The following is a 20,048-nucleotide window of genomic DNA, read 5'->3' on the forward strand; positions in this document are numbered from 1 at the left end:
GCAGGATGGGGCATGGGGCATCGCCCGGGGAACTGCGCCAGGGCCGGCTCGCAGTTTGGTTCTCCCATCACGCTGCCCATGGACTGGGAATAAGAGGTTGAGGAGATTAAAACAAAGATGATGAAAAAAATACTGCCCAAGTCTTAAAAAAAAACAAACAACAAAAAAACACCGTTTTTTTCCCCCTTGGCTCTTAACACTAGATTTTGGTGGAATCCAACAAACCACTGTTACACACTTCTGCTTCCTGCTCTTGGGCTGTATTGCAGGGTCACTTCAGGCTTTGGCTTTCCAACAGCTCCTTTCCTCTGCCCCAGGCCAGCATAAGTTATCTTCAAGGCGCCTGGAGCTGCTGCTTCATCATTTGGCAGGGAGATAAAGAACTGCTCTGAGTGCTCCTCCCAGGCCCAGGGGAGTTAGCACCTGTGCCAAGTAGAGAAACAGGGAATTTGCACTGATTCCCCATTTCCCCATCAGAACAGGATGATAAATGACCTCCATGACAAGCCCAAGACTTAAAAAGGAAAAAAGAATGGATGTGGGGGTCCATGGAGAGGTTGCAGTGCCGGGACTGCAGAGTCAGGCCGCAGCTCGTGCAGCCTCGGGCGCAGCCGTCCCGCTCTCCACTCGGCAGCTGCCGGGGGCTCCGCAGGGTCTCCCTCGAAGGCCGCAGCTGAATATTGCTCAGAAAGGCTCCCCGCTCGCGGCTGGGCTCGGTGTCAGACGGGGGCCCTCCTCGCAGCCTCACTGCTCTATTGCTCAGGCCGGCGGCAGGCAGCAGCTACCTGGTGTTCTGCAGCTCCTCCCGCAGCCAAGTGGGCAGCGTCTGGCCCATTTTGTACAGGAGCTTGGACAGCTCTATGTTGTGGTCCCTGTAATAGTCCCGCAGGAAAGCTCGTGACTGCAACAGGAGGAGAAGGGAGACCACAGTTAGCTGGACACAGGCTGCGACCAGACCCCGCTGCCCACCCACCTTCACGCTCTGTGGGATGCCAGGCAGCCCTCCCCTGCCCTTTCCACCCATGCTGCAGCCCCGTTTCCAGGGCATGGTGCCAGCAAAGCACTATCCCACAAGCTTTCTGAATACTCACATCTGAATCCATCTCAGGGTACTTCCTCCCTTTGCTTTTTCCCAAGCATTTGGTCTTCCCTCCTTCCAGAAGCTGACACCAGAATCCTTTCTTCGGATCAAACCTACAAAAGAACAGTTCTGCCTTCACCCCTCTTGTTAACTCCAGCACAACCTGCCGGAGCCCCTTCTGCATGGCTGTGCTTCCCCACAGCGCGCAAGGACATTGACTCACGGGACCCTGCTGCCCCTAGTTTGCAATGGCTCAGTGCTCTAGAGCAGTGTTTCTCCACCTGCTTTTAATCCACAGCCCAGCTAACATCTCATTATTGACTAACTTGTACAACAGGTTTCCTGTACAATCACACAACAAGCTGCCTGACAACATGTATTTATTGCCTGCATTTCCCTGTTGTCTGGAAGCATGAGGGTGTACATGGGCTTTTTATAATTATTTTCTGCTGCACCTTCACTCCTGGATGTTCATGGGAGCCCCATAGCACCTGCCCACAGCCTCAGAGAGGCCATATGTACAGACAAGACAGACCAGCACAGAGGTGAGTTGCTGTTTTTCTAGGAGCTGTGAAGGCTTTTGCTTCCAGTGACAGGCTTTAATGACTGAGAAGCTTAGAGGGGGACGACTGTATCCATGTTTTTCACTATCATGATCAGCAAGGTAACCAAGTAGTAACGAGGTGCAAAGCGCCCACACCAGCCCGCCTCCAGCCCAGCCAGAGCCATCCCCAGCTGCACCCACCACCCAGCCACACTTGCTGTCCCTGCAGGAAGAAGTCACAACACCCACGCAGGTGCCATACAGCGAGTAGCAAGAGCAGCTCCCTGCAGCAACTGCAAGAGAGGCCAAGCAGCCAGCACTCGGCACCCCATACCTACACCAAGGATGAGGCACTATCCCAAGGGATTTGAAGGCACCCCTAGAACTCAGTTCTCAGCTGCTGGGGCCCAGCTGCTTCTCCTGCATTGCCCGGCCTGTCCCCGCTGCAGCAGAAGGATAAACAACACGACGTGGGATGCTTGGCAAATGCAAAATGATGGCTGCAGCACTCAGGAGCAGCTACCCATAAGAAGTGTTGCGTTATGGCTTTGGGTGAACACGATCCCAGGAAGGAACAGGCTTCCTGCAGGGGCTTGTCACTGTGTCCCAGCAAGTAAGGGCTTCTCAAAGCCATAGCATTAAATTTGCATGCAGCTATCCCAGAGACAGCAGCATAAATCTCAGCAATCAGGAGCTCCAGTTCTGGCCCCAGGCTGACACAAGTAAAATCCTGATGTCATCAGAATCAGTGGGAGCTCTGCTACAAACTTCCAGGGAAATACTGCTCCTTCTGGTGCTGTGTTAGGACAGCTCTAACACTTTCGATTTTTCCCTGATGGAAACCTGATGTAAAAAAAGAGATTCCCCTATCTGCTATGGGGAATGGCAGATGCTTTCCTGGTTAAAGAGGAAGAGGAAGCTCTGGGAAGGACTCACGCCAGGGTTTTGTGATAATCGATGAAGCTGGTCACACCAAGGAATTTCTGGACTGTTTCCATCACTTTGGCAGGTTCTGTTCGGAGCAGTTTGCCATCCAGCACAAGGATCTGCAAGGAATGAAGCAGAACCATGAAGTTGGGCAAACCTGTCAGGTAACCACCTCCTGCTGACTCCGAGCCCAAGGTCTCTTGGCACACCACACCTTTTCTATCTATTTTGCCATTTGGGAGCCAAATTTCCCACAAGCCTGAACAGAGTCTCCTTTTGGGTCCCAACAGCTAATGCCCTGGTGTTCGCTTACACTCAATGTTGGGGGGAAAAAAAATGCAAGGTTCCATCCAGGATGACGCTGGAGCTTCAGCTCAGGGCTGCCTGACCCACTGACAGCCAGGATTGCGTTACAGCAATTACACCAGGACCAGACAACTAACAGTTTTTAAAAGATTATGTGACAGTGGAAAAATCATTCAGACAATGTGGCCCATATACTGCCACTCTTCCTGTGTGTGCAGGTCACAGTGGGGCTGCAATAGAACCCTAACTTCCTTTACAAGCAGTTTGAAGCAATGGAGAGCACTGCCTGCTATCCCACTCCTGCTGCAGTACCACTTGGCAGGGCAATCCCAAAGACCACGTGGGGCTCTGAGGTCCAAGACTGGCTGGCAGCAGAGACCTGATACCCACCAAGGCACCCAAGCCCCTTGGTGCTACTGCCAACATGCTGAATGTCAGGACGGAGGTCACTTGCCTCCCAGCTGCAGCTCTGGAGACTGCCACCAGCCCCACCACCCCTTTACAACACTGCTCAGAGAAGCCCTCATGCTACAGAGGATGGAGTCCTCGTGGAAGGAGTTTGGGACGGACCATCACATCCTTGCCCACTCCAGGCCTTACAGACTAAGCCTCTGTTGCATTCACACACTTAGGGAGGAAAAATCCCAACTTCCTCCATATGCTTAGCCCAGACTGAGATATCTTTGCACCTTGGCCATAACCAATCTCAAACTACAAGGTTTTCATTTTCGCACAAAATCTCTCCTCCATACTTACCCAAAGTACCTTTGCTCCTATCCCAAAAGTCATTAGGGTATAAAAAGAGAAGCTCCCACTGGAGCACCCTTGCAGGGAGCTGCATGCCTAGAGTTGCTTTCCCTGACCTGTTCTTGCCTAGGAGAAAAGGTCTCCCATGTACTGCTGGTCACACAAGAGAGGTGCCCCAGCTGCTGTCCCTCATACCTGGTTGGCATGGTAGTTGTTCAGCCAGCGCTCGATGTGGGTAGCGTACCAGCCTGGGACCAGGCAGCGGTTCTGCAGCGTCCGGAGCTTAGGAGCAGCCTCAGGTCCAGCTGTGATCACCTCATGGAAGGTGTATTTCAGGGCGACTGGGTCATCGTGAGCTCGCTGATGCTGTCAGATGCAAAAGAGATGGGTTTGCTGCTGGGGCAGTACAGACTGGAGGCCAGTGGGCCTAGAAACCCCAGGCTGGGTTCTGGAAACCCCTGGGCCACAGTTGAGCATTGTAGCTCCCCAGTCACTATGCCACATATTTGAACTTCTTATTCAGTCCAAGAAAACGCCCCACTAAGGGCCACCCTCAATCCCAAACCAAGCTGACAGCAATGAAAGATCCTGACTCTGTAGGACATGGGAGCTGGCACAGCCCCAGGGAGCTGGTGAAGCTATGGGAGAGCCAGAGGCAGGCAAGCAGTTCACCTGGTACCAGGAGTAGGCTCGATCTGCAGGGTTGATGAGGATCGTGATGACCTTGGCCTTGGAGAGCAGGGCTGCAGCCCGCCTGGGAGCTACTTCTGAGTCAAAGTAGTTGGCACTTTTTTCAAAGTAGAAGTCAGAGGTGGTATTGGAGGGAATAGGGAAGAACTCCATGTACCTGTGGGGAAGGCACAGCATAAGCAGGCACACAGGGATCAGGAGACATCCTTGCTATTCTCTGTTCCAACTGACAGTCTTGTCCCTCTGTGTGGCTAAACCTCCACTAAAAGTTACCAAGCTACCAACATAAACGTTACCAGTGCTACCAAGGACTAAACCTCCAGGGTTCCCCCAGATCTGATGCATACAGCATCTACAATCACTTCCAGACATTTTGGACAGCCAGGCTTCATTGAATTCCCCAGGCAGGCCTAGGAGCCATGGTGTAACCAACACATACAAGCCTGGCTTCTGTCAAGGGCACTGCTGAGTCCTAGCAAGCAGCCTTTGCGATGAGAATGACATCCCAGGGATAAACTGTGACAATGCAATGGTCTGTGGGCAGAGGGGCAGCATCTGCAGCCAGTGGCACTGCAGGCATTAAGGGTAAGGTACAGGCACCCTCTGCGGCCACCAGACAGAGCTGGGGCAGACTTCAGCACGTGCTGTGGCAAGGGAGGGATACCACATGCAACTTGTTCTCCCTTGCCTCTCCAGGGAGAGATACTCTCCTCTGTGGCACCCCAGAAAGCTGGTGCCTACTTTGCCCTGCTGATGACACAGGGGCCTCTAATCAGGCAAAGGTGCAGCAATAAGTTTTGTTTTATCACGTCATAACTTCATATAACCACCACTATTTCTACCTGCAGCTAAAATCAGATTCCCCTCAGCTCCTTAGTTAGGGGTTCAGAGGCTATGAGACAGACAGAAAACCCCACAGCAATACTGCTCCTGTTCCCAAGGGAATTGGCACTGCCACCCAGGCAGCTCGGAACCTGTGGTGGGAAGACACAGGCAGACATACCAGTCGATGCCCTTGTGATAGTTGTGCCCGTTGAAGAACTGTATCTCCTCAAAGGTCTCCGAGCTGGGGTAGTTGCTGCTCAGATCTGGGTGCATCCCCAAGAAGAGATAAAGGGCAGTTGTTCCTTCAGACAGAGAGGAAGCAAGAACTGACTTAGGCCAAAACTCTCTTCCCGATTTGCTTCAGGCCAACAGTGCTATTGACATGCTGCATGCTGCAGGAGACCCAGCAGGCCTGCCAATGAGCACATGGTGCTGAGAGTAAGGAAAGTACCTGTTTTTTGAGGCCCAATGATGAGCAGCTTTGGAAACCGGTCACAGGTCTTTTCTTTGGACCAGATGTCTTTGTGCCGCTTGTCTTCACAGGGATCCTTAAATGCAGGAGAAGAGGATTAGAGACCGGGAAGCCCAGAAAGAACTTTGCTCAGCGGCCTTGAGACAAGAGCAGATACATAGGGAGGCCACACCGCTCGGCAAAACAGGACAAACAAATAGGTTTATCCTTTCATGGCACAGATGGACTATCTGCAGAACCACAAAGATGTGAAATGCCACTGCTTACCCACGGCACCATGTGAAAATGCAGGTTGAAAAGGACCTTAGGAGGTCACCTAGCCCTTCCCCTACTCAAAGGAAGGCCAGCTATGACTTATTTGCCACTACCAAGTCCCAAGTTTCTGGGCTGATCCCTCCATTCCCTCCACACAAGATCCTGGCCCACAGCATACCTGCCACAGAGGGTCCTTCTCCTCAGAGAAGATCTGGAAGTATTTCTGGGCCAACTGCACAGGTGGCAAAGTCTGCAGCTTCAAGTTGGTCCAGGAGTTGAGGAAACGGACCAGATGTTTGAAGGTGTACAAACCCAGGCGATCGTTGCCATAATTGGACAAATGAGTCATGAAGATGCTGATCTGAAGCAGAGAGGATGGAGCAGGGGTCAGAAGAGCCTCACGTGGCAGCCAGGGACTCCCAAGCCTGGCTGAGCGCTGTGCTCGCCTGCAGCAGCACCCAGGGAGGGCTCTGCACAAGATGCCCACGCGCTCGTCCTCGTGTGCCTGCGGGGCATACTCACAGGGTTAAGCAGCACAGTCAGGAACAGTTCACCCCCATTGATGATCTTGTCCAGCTCACTGGAGCCACCAGGGTATTCATTGTAGAAGATGGTGTGAGTGAAGAGGCCGCAGGTTTGCCGGGGCAGTACCTAGTGGAGGAGAAAGGCAAGCCTAGAGTAGGTGAAGGAACCTAAGCAATGAAACAGCCACCTGCCTGCTCCAGGAGGCCAGGATCTTCTCCCTCTTCTCAAACTAAAAGTGGCCCCAATGTCCTCAGTTCCTCAAAGGTCAGGATCAGCAACACTGCACCTCACTAACCCCTGAGTTGGAGTTAATGCTCTCCGATGGAGATGGGCAGAGGCAGAAGTCACACTAAAGACCCCTCACAACCCATCTTGAAGGACTAGAAAACACAGAGAGTGACACAATCCCCTCAAACCAAGAGCCTTCTCCAGATACAGCCATAGTAGCCAACTGATCCAGGAATGCCTCACAGAAGTTTTGGTGGGGGGACAGCAGAGAAGCAATGCGAAAACCTGGCCGCCTACCATGATGCCGTTGTGGATGAAGCCACGGCGGTAGCGAGCAGGTTTCAGGTGGGGATACTCCTCCGTGCTTGTGACTTTGATTGACCAAACCTGTTTCCAAGCTTCGTACAACTGCACATGGACAGGGTACACACCCGAGTGGTGGGGAGCCACTGCGTAGCCCATATCAGTGGGGATGCCATGTTCCTGCACAGAAAAAAAGCAGCGGGTGACCAGAGAGAACCCAGAACCTGCAACTTCCCAGCTCAATCCAGACACCCCCAAGAATGGTCTGCTCCCAACTACAGATAGTGTCTTCATGTCTCTGGACAGCAACCAGGGCAGAGCTGTGTCTGGGTATCCTCTCCTTACTGGGATTGTCTCTAGAGAGGGGATCCCAGGACCAGGTGGGCTGGGTGGACATTTGCTCCTGTGTTCCACTTCAACCATACTCACCCCTACCATTTTGCTGTCATTTTGATGTCCAAACAACAGTAAAGCTTTTGTCAAAGATTAGGTTAATATATCTGTATAGGACCATAAATAGATTCATATCTGTAGATGCAAAACACACTGGAAAGTCCAATCTGGACATCTGCCTGTATCTTCCAGTACAAGTAGGAATGGTCCAGTCTATCTCTTGTTAAGGAACTCCACTTAACAGGCAATTAATTCAGGACAGCCTGATAATCCACCTTTTAGTCTGTGGACCTGATTTATTATTGCTGGCCTGACATTACTGTGGTTGGATGCAAGGTGTGAGCAATCAGTCAGTCGCAGCACTATTTGGAGTTAAGGATGGCTTTACCCAGGCTAAAAGAGGACTGATGATACCTAACCAGAGATAAAATCTGCCCTTATAAAACCGGTCCCTCCACAACTTGACCTGCAGAGGGAGCTTTTATCAACCAGAGCTTCACAGCCGCAGCGTTTCCAACTCAGCTCCACCACCCTGCAGCAGCCAGCTCCAGTGCAGTATCAAACCACATCAGGCTAACCATCAAACTTCAGGTCTGGTTAAAACACAGCATAACAACCTTTCCTTTTTTAGGGCCAGGCCTTTAATCCCTATATCCCTACTAACAGCCCTAGAGCACACAGGGGTATCCATCCCCTCAACGCTGGGGACAAGCAGGAACATCCATAGCAAGATGGTGAGAGCGGAGCAAGGTACTGACACGGTCCTGTCTTAAACAGGCACCAAGCAAAGTTACTGCCACTGGATTACAACAGCTGATGTGGAAATAAATCTGCTTGCTCGGAGTACAAATGTTATACTTGAATTTTTCCCCACATTGATTTTCTTTAAAAGCTACAAACACTGGTGCTGAGCTCCAAGCCTCAAAGACGGCCATTCTGCATTTATGCCCAAGCAGACAGGAGCGGGGATTTCCGCACCTTTTCCTCAGACCTGCCCTTTAGACCCCAGGTTGCATCTCTGCACGTTCCTCAGGGATTTTCTCCGAGCACGGCTTCCCCGTGACACAGCTCAGAGCGTTGCCGTCAGCCCCGTCGGGCTCTTTGCAGGGGCCCGCTGGCTGCACGGGAAACCTCCTCCCTGCATCACACGATCGCTGTGCTGCAGCTGCTCCCAAGGATGATTTTTGTCATCGCTTTCCCCGTCCTGGGAGCCTTCAAGGTGGCCTCCCAGATGGAAGCTGGGAGGCAGGGGAGCAGCTCCCGGGACCGCTCCTCCGAGGGGCGCCGCACCAGCAGGACACCCCAATCACACACCGTGAAGCAAGGGAGCAGGGGAGGGCACCAATGGGACATGACTTAATGTCACCAGTTCCCTTTGCTCTTGCAAATAGAGATCATTACCTGAGTCCCCCAGGGAACCAGGGCTCCCTCTGAGGAGCAAAAAAACAAGCCAAGGGAAAGAGGGAGGTCAGGTCGCTGCCTTTGATTTCTCAGCCCACGAAAGCCTCTATCTCCTCTTGTTTCCCACCCTCCTCCCATGCCAATCACCCCCACAGGCAGCATCTTACTCACGACAGCGAATTTCTTGTTTAAGGTCATCTGCTCCGCAAGAACCGACTGGTTGTGGAAGAGGTGAGGCTGCATGTGACTCCACATGTGTGGGAACCACCAGAACTCCTTCACGTAGGACAGCAACAGGTCATCGCCCTCGTCCTCAGCGTCGGTACCTGTGGGGTCAACCCCACTGTCACCCCAAGGCTGGCAGGGCCACAGAGGTAATGTGCAGGCCAGTGCGGCGCATGAACAGCTTGCGCAGAGGGGTGGGCACAGCCATTGATGGCCTGGCTAAGCACTGCAAGGAGCTCTTTTACGGTCTGGAAAGACCCCTGGAAGCAAGTCACTTTGCGGAGACCTGGACAGCCAGCCTGGTACCTGCTGGGATGTGAGCAACAGGCTGCTCAGGAGAGAAGGATTCCTCAGTACATCAGCCCTTCTGCTGAGCTCAGGGCAGCCTTATGTCTCTTACCTTCCTTCCCATACTTGCAAAGAGAAGCAGCAATATTCACTCTGTCTCCTCTGGCTGCCACAGACCATAGGTGAGCCTGACTGCAAACCCTGAGAGCGCTGGCTGCTCTGTGGTCACACAGAGGCAGCCACCCTGTCTGTGAGCAGCGGGCAGAGCAGTGATGGTGTCAGTCATTAGGCACCCTGAGGAGTCAATTCACATCCCTCCACCAGCCACTACAGCTACTGCTGACAGTTTGGGCAGGCATAAGACCAAGAGAATAGCAGGGCACAGACCCTTCCACGGCAATTCATCCCATCAGTGATGGGAGTTTGGCACCAGGAAGAGGCTTTCTGCCTGGGGACCCTCTTGCAGTCCCCCTGTTGGTCTCTCTGAGCTCCAGTTCCTGCACTGGGCATTGGCAGTAATGCACCAACAGCCCCAATGCCCCCGTTGCTCAGGGCCATACAGAAGCAATGCTGAGTATGGCAACAGAAACGCTCAACACCCTCCTTACCTGTGTGGAAGAATTTCCCTGAGTATCCCAGGTTGAAGGTGAAATTTGGGATGTGGGTGCGCAGCTCGTTCTGAGTGTCGAACAGCGCCTATGGCACAAGATGAGAACACGAGAACGACCTCAGTGAACACCAGGAGAGAGATTCTGTCCACAGGCCTCCAGCAAAGCACATTTCACCCCAGGGAAGGGGTTCCCACTGCCAGAGGATGCTCTGAGGGCAGGAGAACTCATGCCTGGAGTCAAGAGCACCTTGGACCATGCACCATTTCAGGACCATGCCACCCCTTGTCCCAACCCCATGCATCCTCTACCCATCGAGCCAGGACATAACAGCGGTACCTTGACATCTTCCACCTTCATGCGAGTGCCTTCCTTGCCCACAAAGATGTCATCAATGTCCACCAGGATGTAGCGGTCAAGGGGCAGGGACAGCCTCTTGCCCGTTAGGAAGGAAACAGAGTCTACAAAGACCAGTTTGTGCAGCCAGAAGTTGAGGTTGTTGCCAAAAAGCACCCTCTGGATGCCGTCGTGAAGACCCAGGTCCTGCATGACCGTGGTGTGCAGAGCTGCGTCCACGCTCATGTGTGGTATCGACTCTGCTGACTTGGTCTTGGCCAGGAGGACCGGCTCGTAGGTGGAGTGGTTGGACTGGAAGACGGTCCAGTCCTCCCCTGGGAGCACTCCCTTCTCCACCTCGCTGGGGCGCGTGATGTACAGGAGGGGCGACTTGGGGTTGATGCTGCAGTCCTTCAGTGCGAGGTTGGAGTGCAGGAAGAGGGGGAAGCCCTTCAGCTGAGCACTCAGCAGGCTGTTCTCGTTGGCCTGCAAGGGCAGAAGCAGAGTAAGTCAGGATCAGCGAGAGGGACAGATGCTCTGAACAAACAAGGGGAGCAATAAGAGGAAGGTGTTTGAAGACACACTGAGTGTTGTGCAGGTTTTCTAGTCACGCTTCCTGACTCATCTCTCACAGCTGTGCTCAGACAACCCCATTGCGTGGCCTGATCGCTCAGGACTACCACAGCCGAGGGATTCCCCAGAGTGGAGATAAATGTCCGCAGGGAGGGAAGGGCCAGCTCACCAACCCCTCGGTCAGAGCTGTTTCCCTGGTTCAGGTGTGCAACCCTCACTCATGCTCTGGAGTGCCAGGGTCCCTTCCCTCATCCCCTCCCAAATACGCCAACCTCCCCCACCTGCAGCCCTCTGCGAATCCTGCATTATTTATTCCTCCTGCAACAGCTTAACGCAGGAGCTTCCCCAGCTCCATCGGCAGAACACAGAGGCACCAGCACTCCAGGTCTTTCCTAAAAACAACCATTCCAGATGCTCACTTTGGCCAGTGGTTCCTAAAAGCCTGCAGACTGTTTATGCATCCAGATGTGGCAGACATTCTTACTGACATGCAATGTGCCCGAGGGCGCCGCTGCCAGCGCAGCACTTGGGGCCGGCTATGGGACCGCGCTCCCTCCCCATCTGTTCCTGTGCTCCCTGCTCTGCTCCCAGGCCTAGACTGGAAATATCTATCTCATAAAATACAGATTTACGATCCTGTAGAGGGACAGCTCTGGGCTGAGCTTGTCCCCTTGTCAACGCCTGAAGCCACGTGGGCTCCCATCAGCAGCCCTATGTTTACACCCTGCCGGGGTTGGCCCCTCCACCGGCTGGAGCACTCAGCAAACTCCAGCGAGGGCCATGGCTGCAAAATGGGAAATTAAAAATCCCTGGGCTGAGCACAGGCGCCTGCCCCAGGGCCCCACTGGGGCACAGAGTCATGCATGGAGCACACGCTGTGGGGAGGAAACGGAGGGACCACATGGAAGAGAAGTGGTTTCCAAGCACCACAGCGTCCAGCAGGGAGCAGCTCCCCAAGCAGCCCCAGTGCAGGGCCAAGGCCTCACCTCACAGGGAAGCACGTGTTAAGGCATGGAGGCGCCCGGCGGCAAGGGCGAGGACGGGTGGACGGACACCCCCAGCTCCGGGGGCACAAACAACCTGGCACTGCCTCCTGCTGCCGCAGTGCCCATGCCACCTCCCGAGCGGTGCTTGAGCCGAGCCCCAACACGTGCGCGCACAGAACTCGCACCCTGAGGTCATTACAGCTTCCCTAGGCCACCGCTGGTAGCACCTTCTTGCCCTATGCAGGCAGGACAGCGAGCCACCCAAACCACCCTGTGCCCTACCTGGACACCTAAGCCCTGCTCGTGCTTCCCTGTCTCCATGGGGGCGAGCTGGGCGTAGGAACAAGCCCCCACTGCCCAAGGGCAGGTACCCAAGGCCACGGGGGCACCGGTTCACCACCACGCCAGCATGGCCCCATACCTTGAAGAATCCGATGATGCCCACGCCGTACTCCACGCAGTACTTGTCCAGCAGCTCACGGTTCCAGGCGTCCAGGTTGACGTACTTGAGGATGTTTTCATAAATGATGAGGGCGAAGCGTCCCCGATCCTTGTCGGTGAGGGTGGGCATGTCCCCTTTCCCCGGGGCGATCTCTGTCCTGTATTTGAAGCGGCTCGACTCCAAAATGGCCACAATCTCTTGGCCCAGCTGAGAGTAGAGGCTTTCCACAAACACCAGCACCAGGGGGTCCGTGCGGGAGGAATCGGCCACCTTGAGGGCCTTCAGCGGGAGCAAGCGGGAGGGGGCAACCTTGGGCTCATCACAGTCTGGCCCTGGCACGTCCCCAGAGGGCTCCAAGCCCCTTTTCCACCCATATAAATAATACGCAGAGACAAAAACACTGAGCAAGCAAAAGGCAAAGAGCAGGAGCAACACAACCTGTGGAGATACCTGTCGGATACTCCTCCGGACCCTCGCCAGCACAGTCATCCTTGCATTCGCAGAGCAAATTCAGGCTCCTCTCCCTTGCCCACTCCCCTCCCCTTTCAAGCCCCAGGGGAGGGGAAGAAAAGAAAAAAAAGAGTAAAAGAAATTTGAATAATAATACTAATAATAACTTAAAATACTAGCAGGCCGCATGTGCAGGTTCTCTTCGTTCCGACAGTCCGGTGTCTCTCGCTGTCTGCTTCATGTCACCATGGCAAATCCATTGAGAGTCCCCTATCAGCGCCGAAATCCCTGCAGCAGCCGCAGCAGCATCCCGGGACGAGCAGCATGGCCTCAGTGCGGCGTGGGGGCAGCGGGCGGCCTCGGTGCGGCTCGCGGCGGGCGCGCGGCCATGGCAGCTCCCCGCGGCGCCCCGGCCCTGCCGCGCTGCTCCGGGCCCTGCAAGAGAGACGAGGGGCTGTGAGCACACGGCAGAGCAGCGCGGGGCTCGCTTTGGTATCCCCACACTCCGAGCACCGCTGCCGCGCGGCTCCACAGCCTTTATTTATGTAAGCGCAGTCGCTCCAGCAGATCCCTTGGCGAGCTCGCTCGCGTGCCAGGACTTGCAAGGAGAGCGGTGCCGAGGCCGGGGCAGGCAGCGCCTCACGTGCACGCGGGCCAGGACAGCCCGGCTTCACGAGCCCGGGGCACAGCGGGGATGCCAGGGCTGCGGGTGTATCTGTGCGCCCCAGCCCTCCACAACACGCCTGAGCCCTTCTAACAAGCAGCTGCTGCCAAGAAGTCCCGCTCCTCCCTTCCCCGTTGCAAGCGTGCAGCCCACACCCTTTTATTTTACATGGGCTCCAGCGCTCGTTTGATCCCTCATCAAGTACACTGAACTCACAAAATATCCGCTTTCTCCCCCGCCTTTTTGCTGGGCTCATTTCCTTCTAGTTTAGCAGGCTCAGCGGGGCATCGAGCGAGAGCCAGGCTGCAGTGAGGAGAGCGGCAGGGGCGCACGCAGCGACCGGCCACGCCGCTCGGGACCCGCTCAGCCCGCCCCACGGAGCCGCCCATGCGCGGGGGAACCCAGCAGCCTCCCCGTGGCCACGGGCACAGCGTCGGGCACCGCACGGCCCCACACGGCATGCAGGGGGACGCTGTGAGCCGGCGCTTCCACCACCGCCTAGTGCAGCACGGGGCCGAGCCTGGGCTCTAGACTCCGAACCACGTCGCGCTTCAGCGTTTCTGTCCTGCCTTGGGGTGTCTCTGCAACCACTCCCGAGTGGCAAGAGACCCACCACAAGGCACGGAGGCGGCTACCGAGGCTCAGCGCAGCGCTCAAACCCTCGCTGTGCCGCTAGCGCTGGCCGCAGGGCAAACGCTGCAGCAGGAGCCCTGTCCCACAGCAAGCAAAGCCCCTCCAGCGCGTGAGCAGCGCTCCCAGCTCCGCAGCAGCCCCGTGCTCTTTAGAAGTCACTCAGTCATTAAAGGCAGAGACAAAAGGGGAGCGAGAGGAACTCTCCGGCCAGGCTGCAATCTCATTTACACCAGGCGAAGTGCTGAAACAAAGGGGGAGTTTTCCAGATTTACTCCCACGCTGCCAAGAGCAGCATCTGGCCAGAACCCCTTCACCCGGAGCCAGATTGATCCAAGAGGGGAGGCTCCACATTTCTGGGATGCTGGAGGGAGCCGGGCTTCCCTGCCCGCCGCGGCAGCGTGTCCCCCGCACAGGCCCTCCGGCAGCCCGGGATAAACAACCCGGCGGATCCGCAGCGCCGCAGGGGAGGGACGCGGGCAAGCGGCCAGCTGGAAGCCACGAGGCCGAGCCACGGGCCAAGGGGGAAATTCCAGCCAAGGTCACCGAGACAAAGCCTCCTTCTGAGGGAAAGGCCAAGGCAAGCGAGAGCAGCCACGTGGAGCCCAATGGACCTTGGGAGCTTTTTTCTTTCCTTCCCCTCTTGAAAGGGCCACTAAAAGGAGAAAGGAGAGAAAAAAAAAAAAAAAAAAAAAGGAGAGGGGGAAAAAAAAAAAAAAGCACCTTGCATGGAGGTGAAGCTGTCTCAGGGAGGGAAGTGTGGATACTGCCGATACCAACAGTGCCCAGGCGAGTGCCACAGCTGGCCAGGGCTTCGGCTGCCTCGCTGTGCTTTGCGGGAAGGGGTTTGTGCAAGCGCAGCATCCACCAGCACTGGGAGAGAGATAAAAATAGAGCACCGGCACCGGCCATGAGGGCGGGCGCCGCCTCCGCGGCGCAAACCTGCCCGGAGACAGCGCGAGAGGGCAGGCGGCCGCTCGCCCCGCGTGGTCACTGCTATTCATAGCCCCTCACGACGCCGCGGGCAGCGCCCCTGCGGCCCCTGCTCCACACCGCGGCTGACAGGGCACGCGGAGCGTGAGGGCGGCTCCAGGTGCACAGCGATGCGAGCCCGTGGCCGCCGTGCGGATGGAATCCTGACGGTAACGGGATTAAACGTCGCTGGCTGAAAAGTGACACAGTGACATGCTGCGACTCGGCAGCGTAATCCTGTCATTCCTGCCCTCACCTGCTTGCAGGCCCGCACAGAGCCCCGTGTCCTGCGCAGCCTTGGCCCAACCTCCCGGCAGGGGGACACCCCTTCATCCCGGGTGTCCCCAGAGCAAAGCCACTGGTCACGCGAGACAGTGACCACCCGCACAGGGATGGCAAGAAGTCAGCCTCGATCAGCCTCTGCAACACCCGCTACTGGCTGCGACAGGGCAGGACAGCAGCTGCTGCCTTTTTATCATTACTAGCTTTTTTTCCCCTCTTTTACAAGTGGATGATCCCCAGGCGGGACAGGATAGGACGCATGTTTGCTCCTCGGCCCAGGGAGGACGGGCAGCACGTGGCCCTCCTCCAAAGCGGAGGCACTGCATTGCTTTCCTGACCTGCATGTTGCAGGAATGTTTAACCCGTGTCAGCAACAGATGCTGCGAATAACTGGCCTCCGAGCACAGAATATCCCGGTCCCCTTCACAGACAGCAGGTTCCACTCATTCAAGACTGGGCTCTTGCTCTGCCTTGCTCCGGTTGCTCTCACCTCAATTCATTTGTATCTCCACTGTGTTACTCAACACGTCACCTCAGTGGGGCTGGGCTCCCCTTGGATATTTGGTCTCCCAAGGAGAGCATTCCATGCAGGAATCTGGGGCAGGATAGTTTTCCAGGTCTGTCTCTCCCAGCCCAAGCAACACAAAAATGCAGGGACGGCCCAGTGCAGCACGGTGCACACATGCAGCGTGCTGCTCTTACAGAAAATCCCGCATCTGCAAGGGCTCCTGTGCTGGAACTGCCTCCAAAACCGAGCAAAAAGCATTCAGGAATTTGTAATCAGCACTCACAAATAGCCATAAAAGCAAAAAGGAAAGAGAAAAAAAAAAAAAAAAAAAAAGCAACGGGCACCACAGGAACGCCTCAGGCAGCACAGTCCCTGCCACTGGTGATACCCTCATATGGGACCAACACTAACGAGCAGAGACAGGCGATACCTTCAGCTGCCCAACCCCAAATAACCCAGGCGACAGGTATCACATCTCACAGGAACCAGAGCTGCCCTGAATGGAAAAGTTCAGGGAAAAGACCAGCAGGAAGAGCTGCCCGAGGTTGGGTTTCTGCCTTTGTCCCTCTGCCGTAGACTCTGTAGAGCTCCCCCCACCTCATCTCACTTTCTGCTCTGCAGACCCCCCAGGCCACCCCCTGCACACCAACGCTCCCCACAAACCACGACCCATCCCCAAAGGGAGATGGGAAAATTGGCAAAGGGAAGCAAGGGGGAGAACTCCAAGGCACAGTTGGCTGCCATTGGCTTCCAAACGTTTCCTGCAAGGACATGGCCTGCCCCTGTGCCAGGCAGGGCCCAGGGACCTTCTTGATAACACAAGCAGGGCAGCTTCCTCGTCTCCCTCAAAGGAGCAGAGGCTGGATTCAACCCCGGGCGACCTTCCTGCCAGCTCCTGCAAATCCTCCCAGCCAGCCCTGCCGGCCCCTGTGCTGCGAAGCAGGGAAGCACCACTTGGAGCAAATTCCTCTGCAGAAACACGCACTGAAAATGCACTTACAAGCTCCACCGCCTTCATCAGATCTCATTTAACCATTAAACACCCTTAACCAAGAGCCATATGGGGACTTTGCTTTTCCAGAGGCAGGCGTGCAGAGAGGCTCTCTGCTTGACTGTCTGTCCCTAAGGAAACGAGGGGCCAGGAACACCGTAGGAAGCATCACATCCTGGAGGCGCCACCCCGTTCCTCCTCAACTTCTTTCATCTCTTAGGAGGGACGGGAGCGCTCGCAGACCCATCCTCCTTCCTGCTCAGCAATCACAAGCCCTCGGCACTGACACCCGAGTTCCCATGGCTACAGGCAGGGAAGTGACAGCCAGCAGATTTAACGTCAGTGCACGGAGAGGCAGGGACGGAGACAGCTGCTGACAGGCAGGATTACACGGTTATCTCCAAATCACCTGCAACGGAGAGAAAGGACGGAGGGTGGACGTGGTGGGAACAGTTCATCGGCTTCCATTTCCAAGGCAATTCATTAGTCCATCTTGTTCTAAGAACTTGTAATTATGGTCTGTGCAGTACATAATAAACAGGCTTTGCTGCATTAAAATAGAGGTTTGGTTCTGAGCTGGAATTTTCCAGCTCTTCACTGCACACACGCATTCACACGAGCTGGATATTGATGGCCCTCACACAAGATGACCTGTACAAGAGCCCCGAGGTTTCTTAGCGTCTGTCCCCAGAGGCCCAGCCAAGCATGGCACGAGTAGCTCCAGCCAGGGCAGAGTCTGGGTGCTGGTTTCCTGCCCAAGGGCACAGCCAGGGAGGCAGCAGGCACTGCCTTGAACGCAGCCCAACGGGCACCACCGGTTCTTAACGGACACGGCCTGGGAATTCCCAGCACCCAAATCTGGGTCACCTTGAGTACTGCAGCAAGCAGATGCCCTCCCCCCCTTCTCTGCACCCCCCCCCCAAAAAAAAAAAAAAAAAAAAATCCAAAAAAATCAAACTGGCCAGAAAGAGCCTTCCTGCACTGGTGTCACTGCATCCCCCTCTGGAAACCTGCCCTGGCGTCTCTTGCGCAAGGGCAGGGACACAGGGGACACATCGAGCTGCCACAGCAGCACACCATAGCCCCGAGCCATGTCCCCCTCTGCGCTGGACAGACCAGGCTTTGTCATGGCCAGTGCCCACTGCCACCCTGTCTGCAGAGGGCTGCGCACGTCGCACTGCTGCAGGGCGACACGGCACCCTCCTCACCCCAGAACATTCCCCCGGGGTGGAACAGAGCTCGTGAGGCTCCTCTCCCGCTTCTCCATGAGTCCAGACACCCCGGCGCTCCCGGGGAAGGGGCCGCGGCGTGCTGGAGCGCTACGGCGGCGCTTTCCGGGCCGCGTGCCAGCGCAGGGGCCCGCGGGATGCTCGGAGCAGCCAGGTGCACAGCCGGGACCCGAGGCGGCGGCCGTCCCCGCCAGCGCCCGTCTGCTCCGGCCCCAAAACCGGCAGGCAGAGGCTCCAGGCATCCAGGAATCCTGCTCTACCGGTTCGCTGCAAGGCAAAGCCCAGCCTGGCTTCCCTGCTGGCGGCAGGAGCAGAAGCCGCAACGTGGGGAGGGCAACGATGCTGTGAGTTGGGGCTGCTCCTGCTGGGGTTTTCCTTGCACGAGCGGCTCCTGGAGAGGAAGAGAGCCTGTCTGCACCGTCCCGATAGGCTGCAGGCAAGCGGAACACACCACAATCCGGGAATGGGGGTGAGAGACAGCGTCTCTGCAGAGAGTCCCTATGGATTAGTAAACCCTTCCCATGCACTGGTCATGGTGATGACATTTAACCCGTCTGCACCACTTACAGATCAACCACTCTGACCCACCAGCAGCAGAGACGACAGCTACCCCCGTGAGAAGGAAGGTGCAGCAAAACCCCGGGCCAGTGCTTTGCCACTGGTGCACACAGGCAGGACACACCACAAAACATACAGGGAGAACTTCAAAATAAACAAACTGACCACCTCTGTGGCCAGCACTTCTTTCTGCTGTTACATGTGGCTACCTGAAGCAACTAAGCAAAAGCTCACAAGGATTCAAAGCTGAGAAGAGCCCAGTTCCTACATTTGGGGGTGCAGGACAGTCAGTCCCCATCACAAGCATGGGCTTAGGCCCAGCAGCACAGAATGGAGCAAGTTCTAAGACGTGCAGCTCTTATGTTATTTATAAAACAAAAAGGGAAACCTGGTAAAACAGAAAAAAACAAAAATACACTGGAGCTGGCAAGGTGACAGCAAGAGTTGAACTTCCTTTAACCTGATTTTTAGAAGCTGTTCAGGTGCCTTTTAAAACCACAGTGGTTTTAAATTGAGAATTACAGCTCCAGTGCCATATCCGGACATCAACCTCCAGACACAGCACATTTCACAGGCAGCTGCGATGTTTGCAAGGCACCGTAACACAGCGCCGCGCTCAAGAGCACCCCCAGAAGAGCCGCCTGCCCTTCTGTCTCCAAGCAGAGCCCTCTCCCGCGCGCAGCGAGGAGCCCGCGGGCCTGCAGCCCGCCAGCCCGCGGCCCCGGCAAACCCACCTCCGCCCAGCAGAGGCTTCGGAGTGCAGGAAATCTCCTGCTTTGCAGGCTCAGGAGCTGGAGCAAGGCTTTTGAAATGCAGCTGATTCTCTTTTTTCCCCCGGGGCACTGCAGAGCAAAGCACTAAAAAGGTGGCTTACGAGGACGCAGGTGCAGAGGGGCAGGACAGAGGAGCTCCCGTACCTGGTTTCCAGCCGTACAGCAGTCGCCACCAGACTTAGTGTGAGCACTCTTAATCCGGGAGCCCTGACAAACAGAATTAGCATCCGAGCAGCTTCCCCGCAGGCCCTGCCCCACGTGGCCATGCCGCCCGGTCCGCCAGTCCGTTGCCCTCAGTGCAAGCCCCAGCCGCGACCCCTCGCAGGGGAGCTGTCGGCTTCCCGGAGGGCTGCGTGCAATGCAGGACCAGGACGAGGGGTACGAGGGAGCTTCGCGCTCACCTTCAGTACAAGCAGCTCCCTCCCTGCCGCCTCCATGCACGGCGTTCCTGCGGGACATGCAGCTCCACGGCAGGGTAGGACCTTGGGGAGCAAAGAAAGCAGCAGGAAAGGCCACAGGAGAGTGGGAGCCCGTCAAGCTGCAGGGAGCCTGAGGCAACTCTGGGGGTCGGCCAAGCCGCAGAGCGGGGACACCCTCACCCTTCCCACCACCACCGCAGGGGACATGGAGCAGCTTCCCACCTCGAGGAGCTCGCCAGCACGCCCTGCAACAACATTCCCCATGCAGCAACCCAAGAGGACTGTGGTGCCTATTGGTTCTAAACCACAGGTCTGGAGCCAGCCCTGACTCCAACCCAAGCCCAGGAGAAACCCTTCCTGGCAGGGCTGAGCATTTACCCGGCGCAGAGCCCGGCCGCAGCGCAGGTGCCGCAGGGC

General features: G+C 56.1%; 1 protein-coding gene across 1 annotated transcript; it reads right to left on the minus strand.

Moving 5' to 3' along the window:
• Positions 1-772: 772 nt before the first annotated feature.
• On the minus strand, positions 773-12,904 carry NDST1 (N-deacetylase and N-sulfotransferase 1). The gene is made up of 14 exons (XM_010219102.2): positions 12,135-12,904; positions 10,158-10,640; positions 9,819-9,906; positions 8,869-9,023; positions 6,898-7,083; positions 6,370-6,498; positions 6,026-6,208; positions 5,572-5,668; positions 5,299-5,422; positions 4,278-4,452; positions 3,801-3,971; positions 2,562-2,671; positions 1,092-1,194; positions 773-901 (listed from the first exon to the last, which is right to left on the minus strand). Exons 1-14 carry the CDS (start codon positions 12,642-12,644, stop codon positions 782-784), a joined length of 2,634 nt encoding a protein of 877 aa, XP_010217404.2. The 5' UTR covers positions 12,645-12,904; the 3' UTR covers positions 773-781.
• Between the last annotated feature and the right edge of the window lie 7,144 nt (positions 12,905-20,048).

Source organism: Tinamus guttatus, unplaced genomic scaffold (assembly GCF_059628265.1).
Source record: "Tinamus guttatus ecotype Peru unplaced genomic scaffold, ASM5962826v1 Tinamus_guttatus_pri_ptg000007l, whole genome shotgun sequence".
In the NCBI taxonomy this organism is placed as follows: Eukaryota; Metazoa; Chordata; class Aves; order Tinamiformes; family Tinamidae; genus Tinamus; species Tinamus guttatus.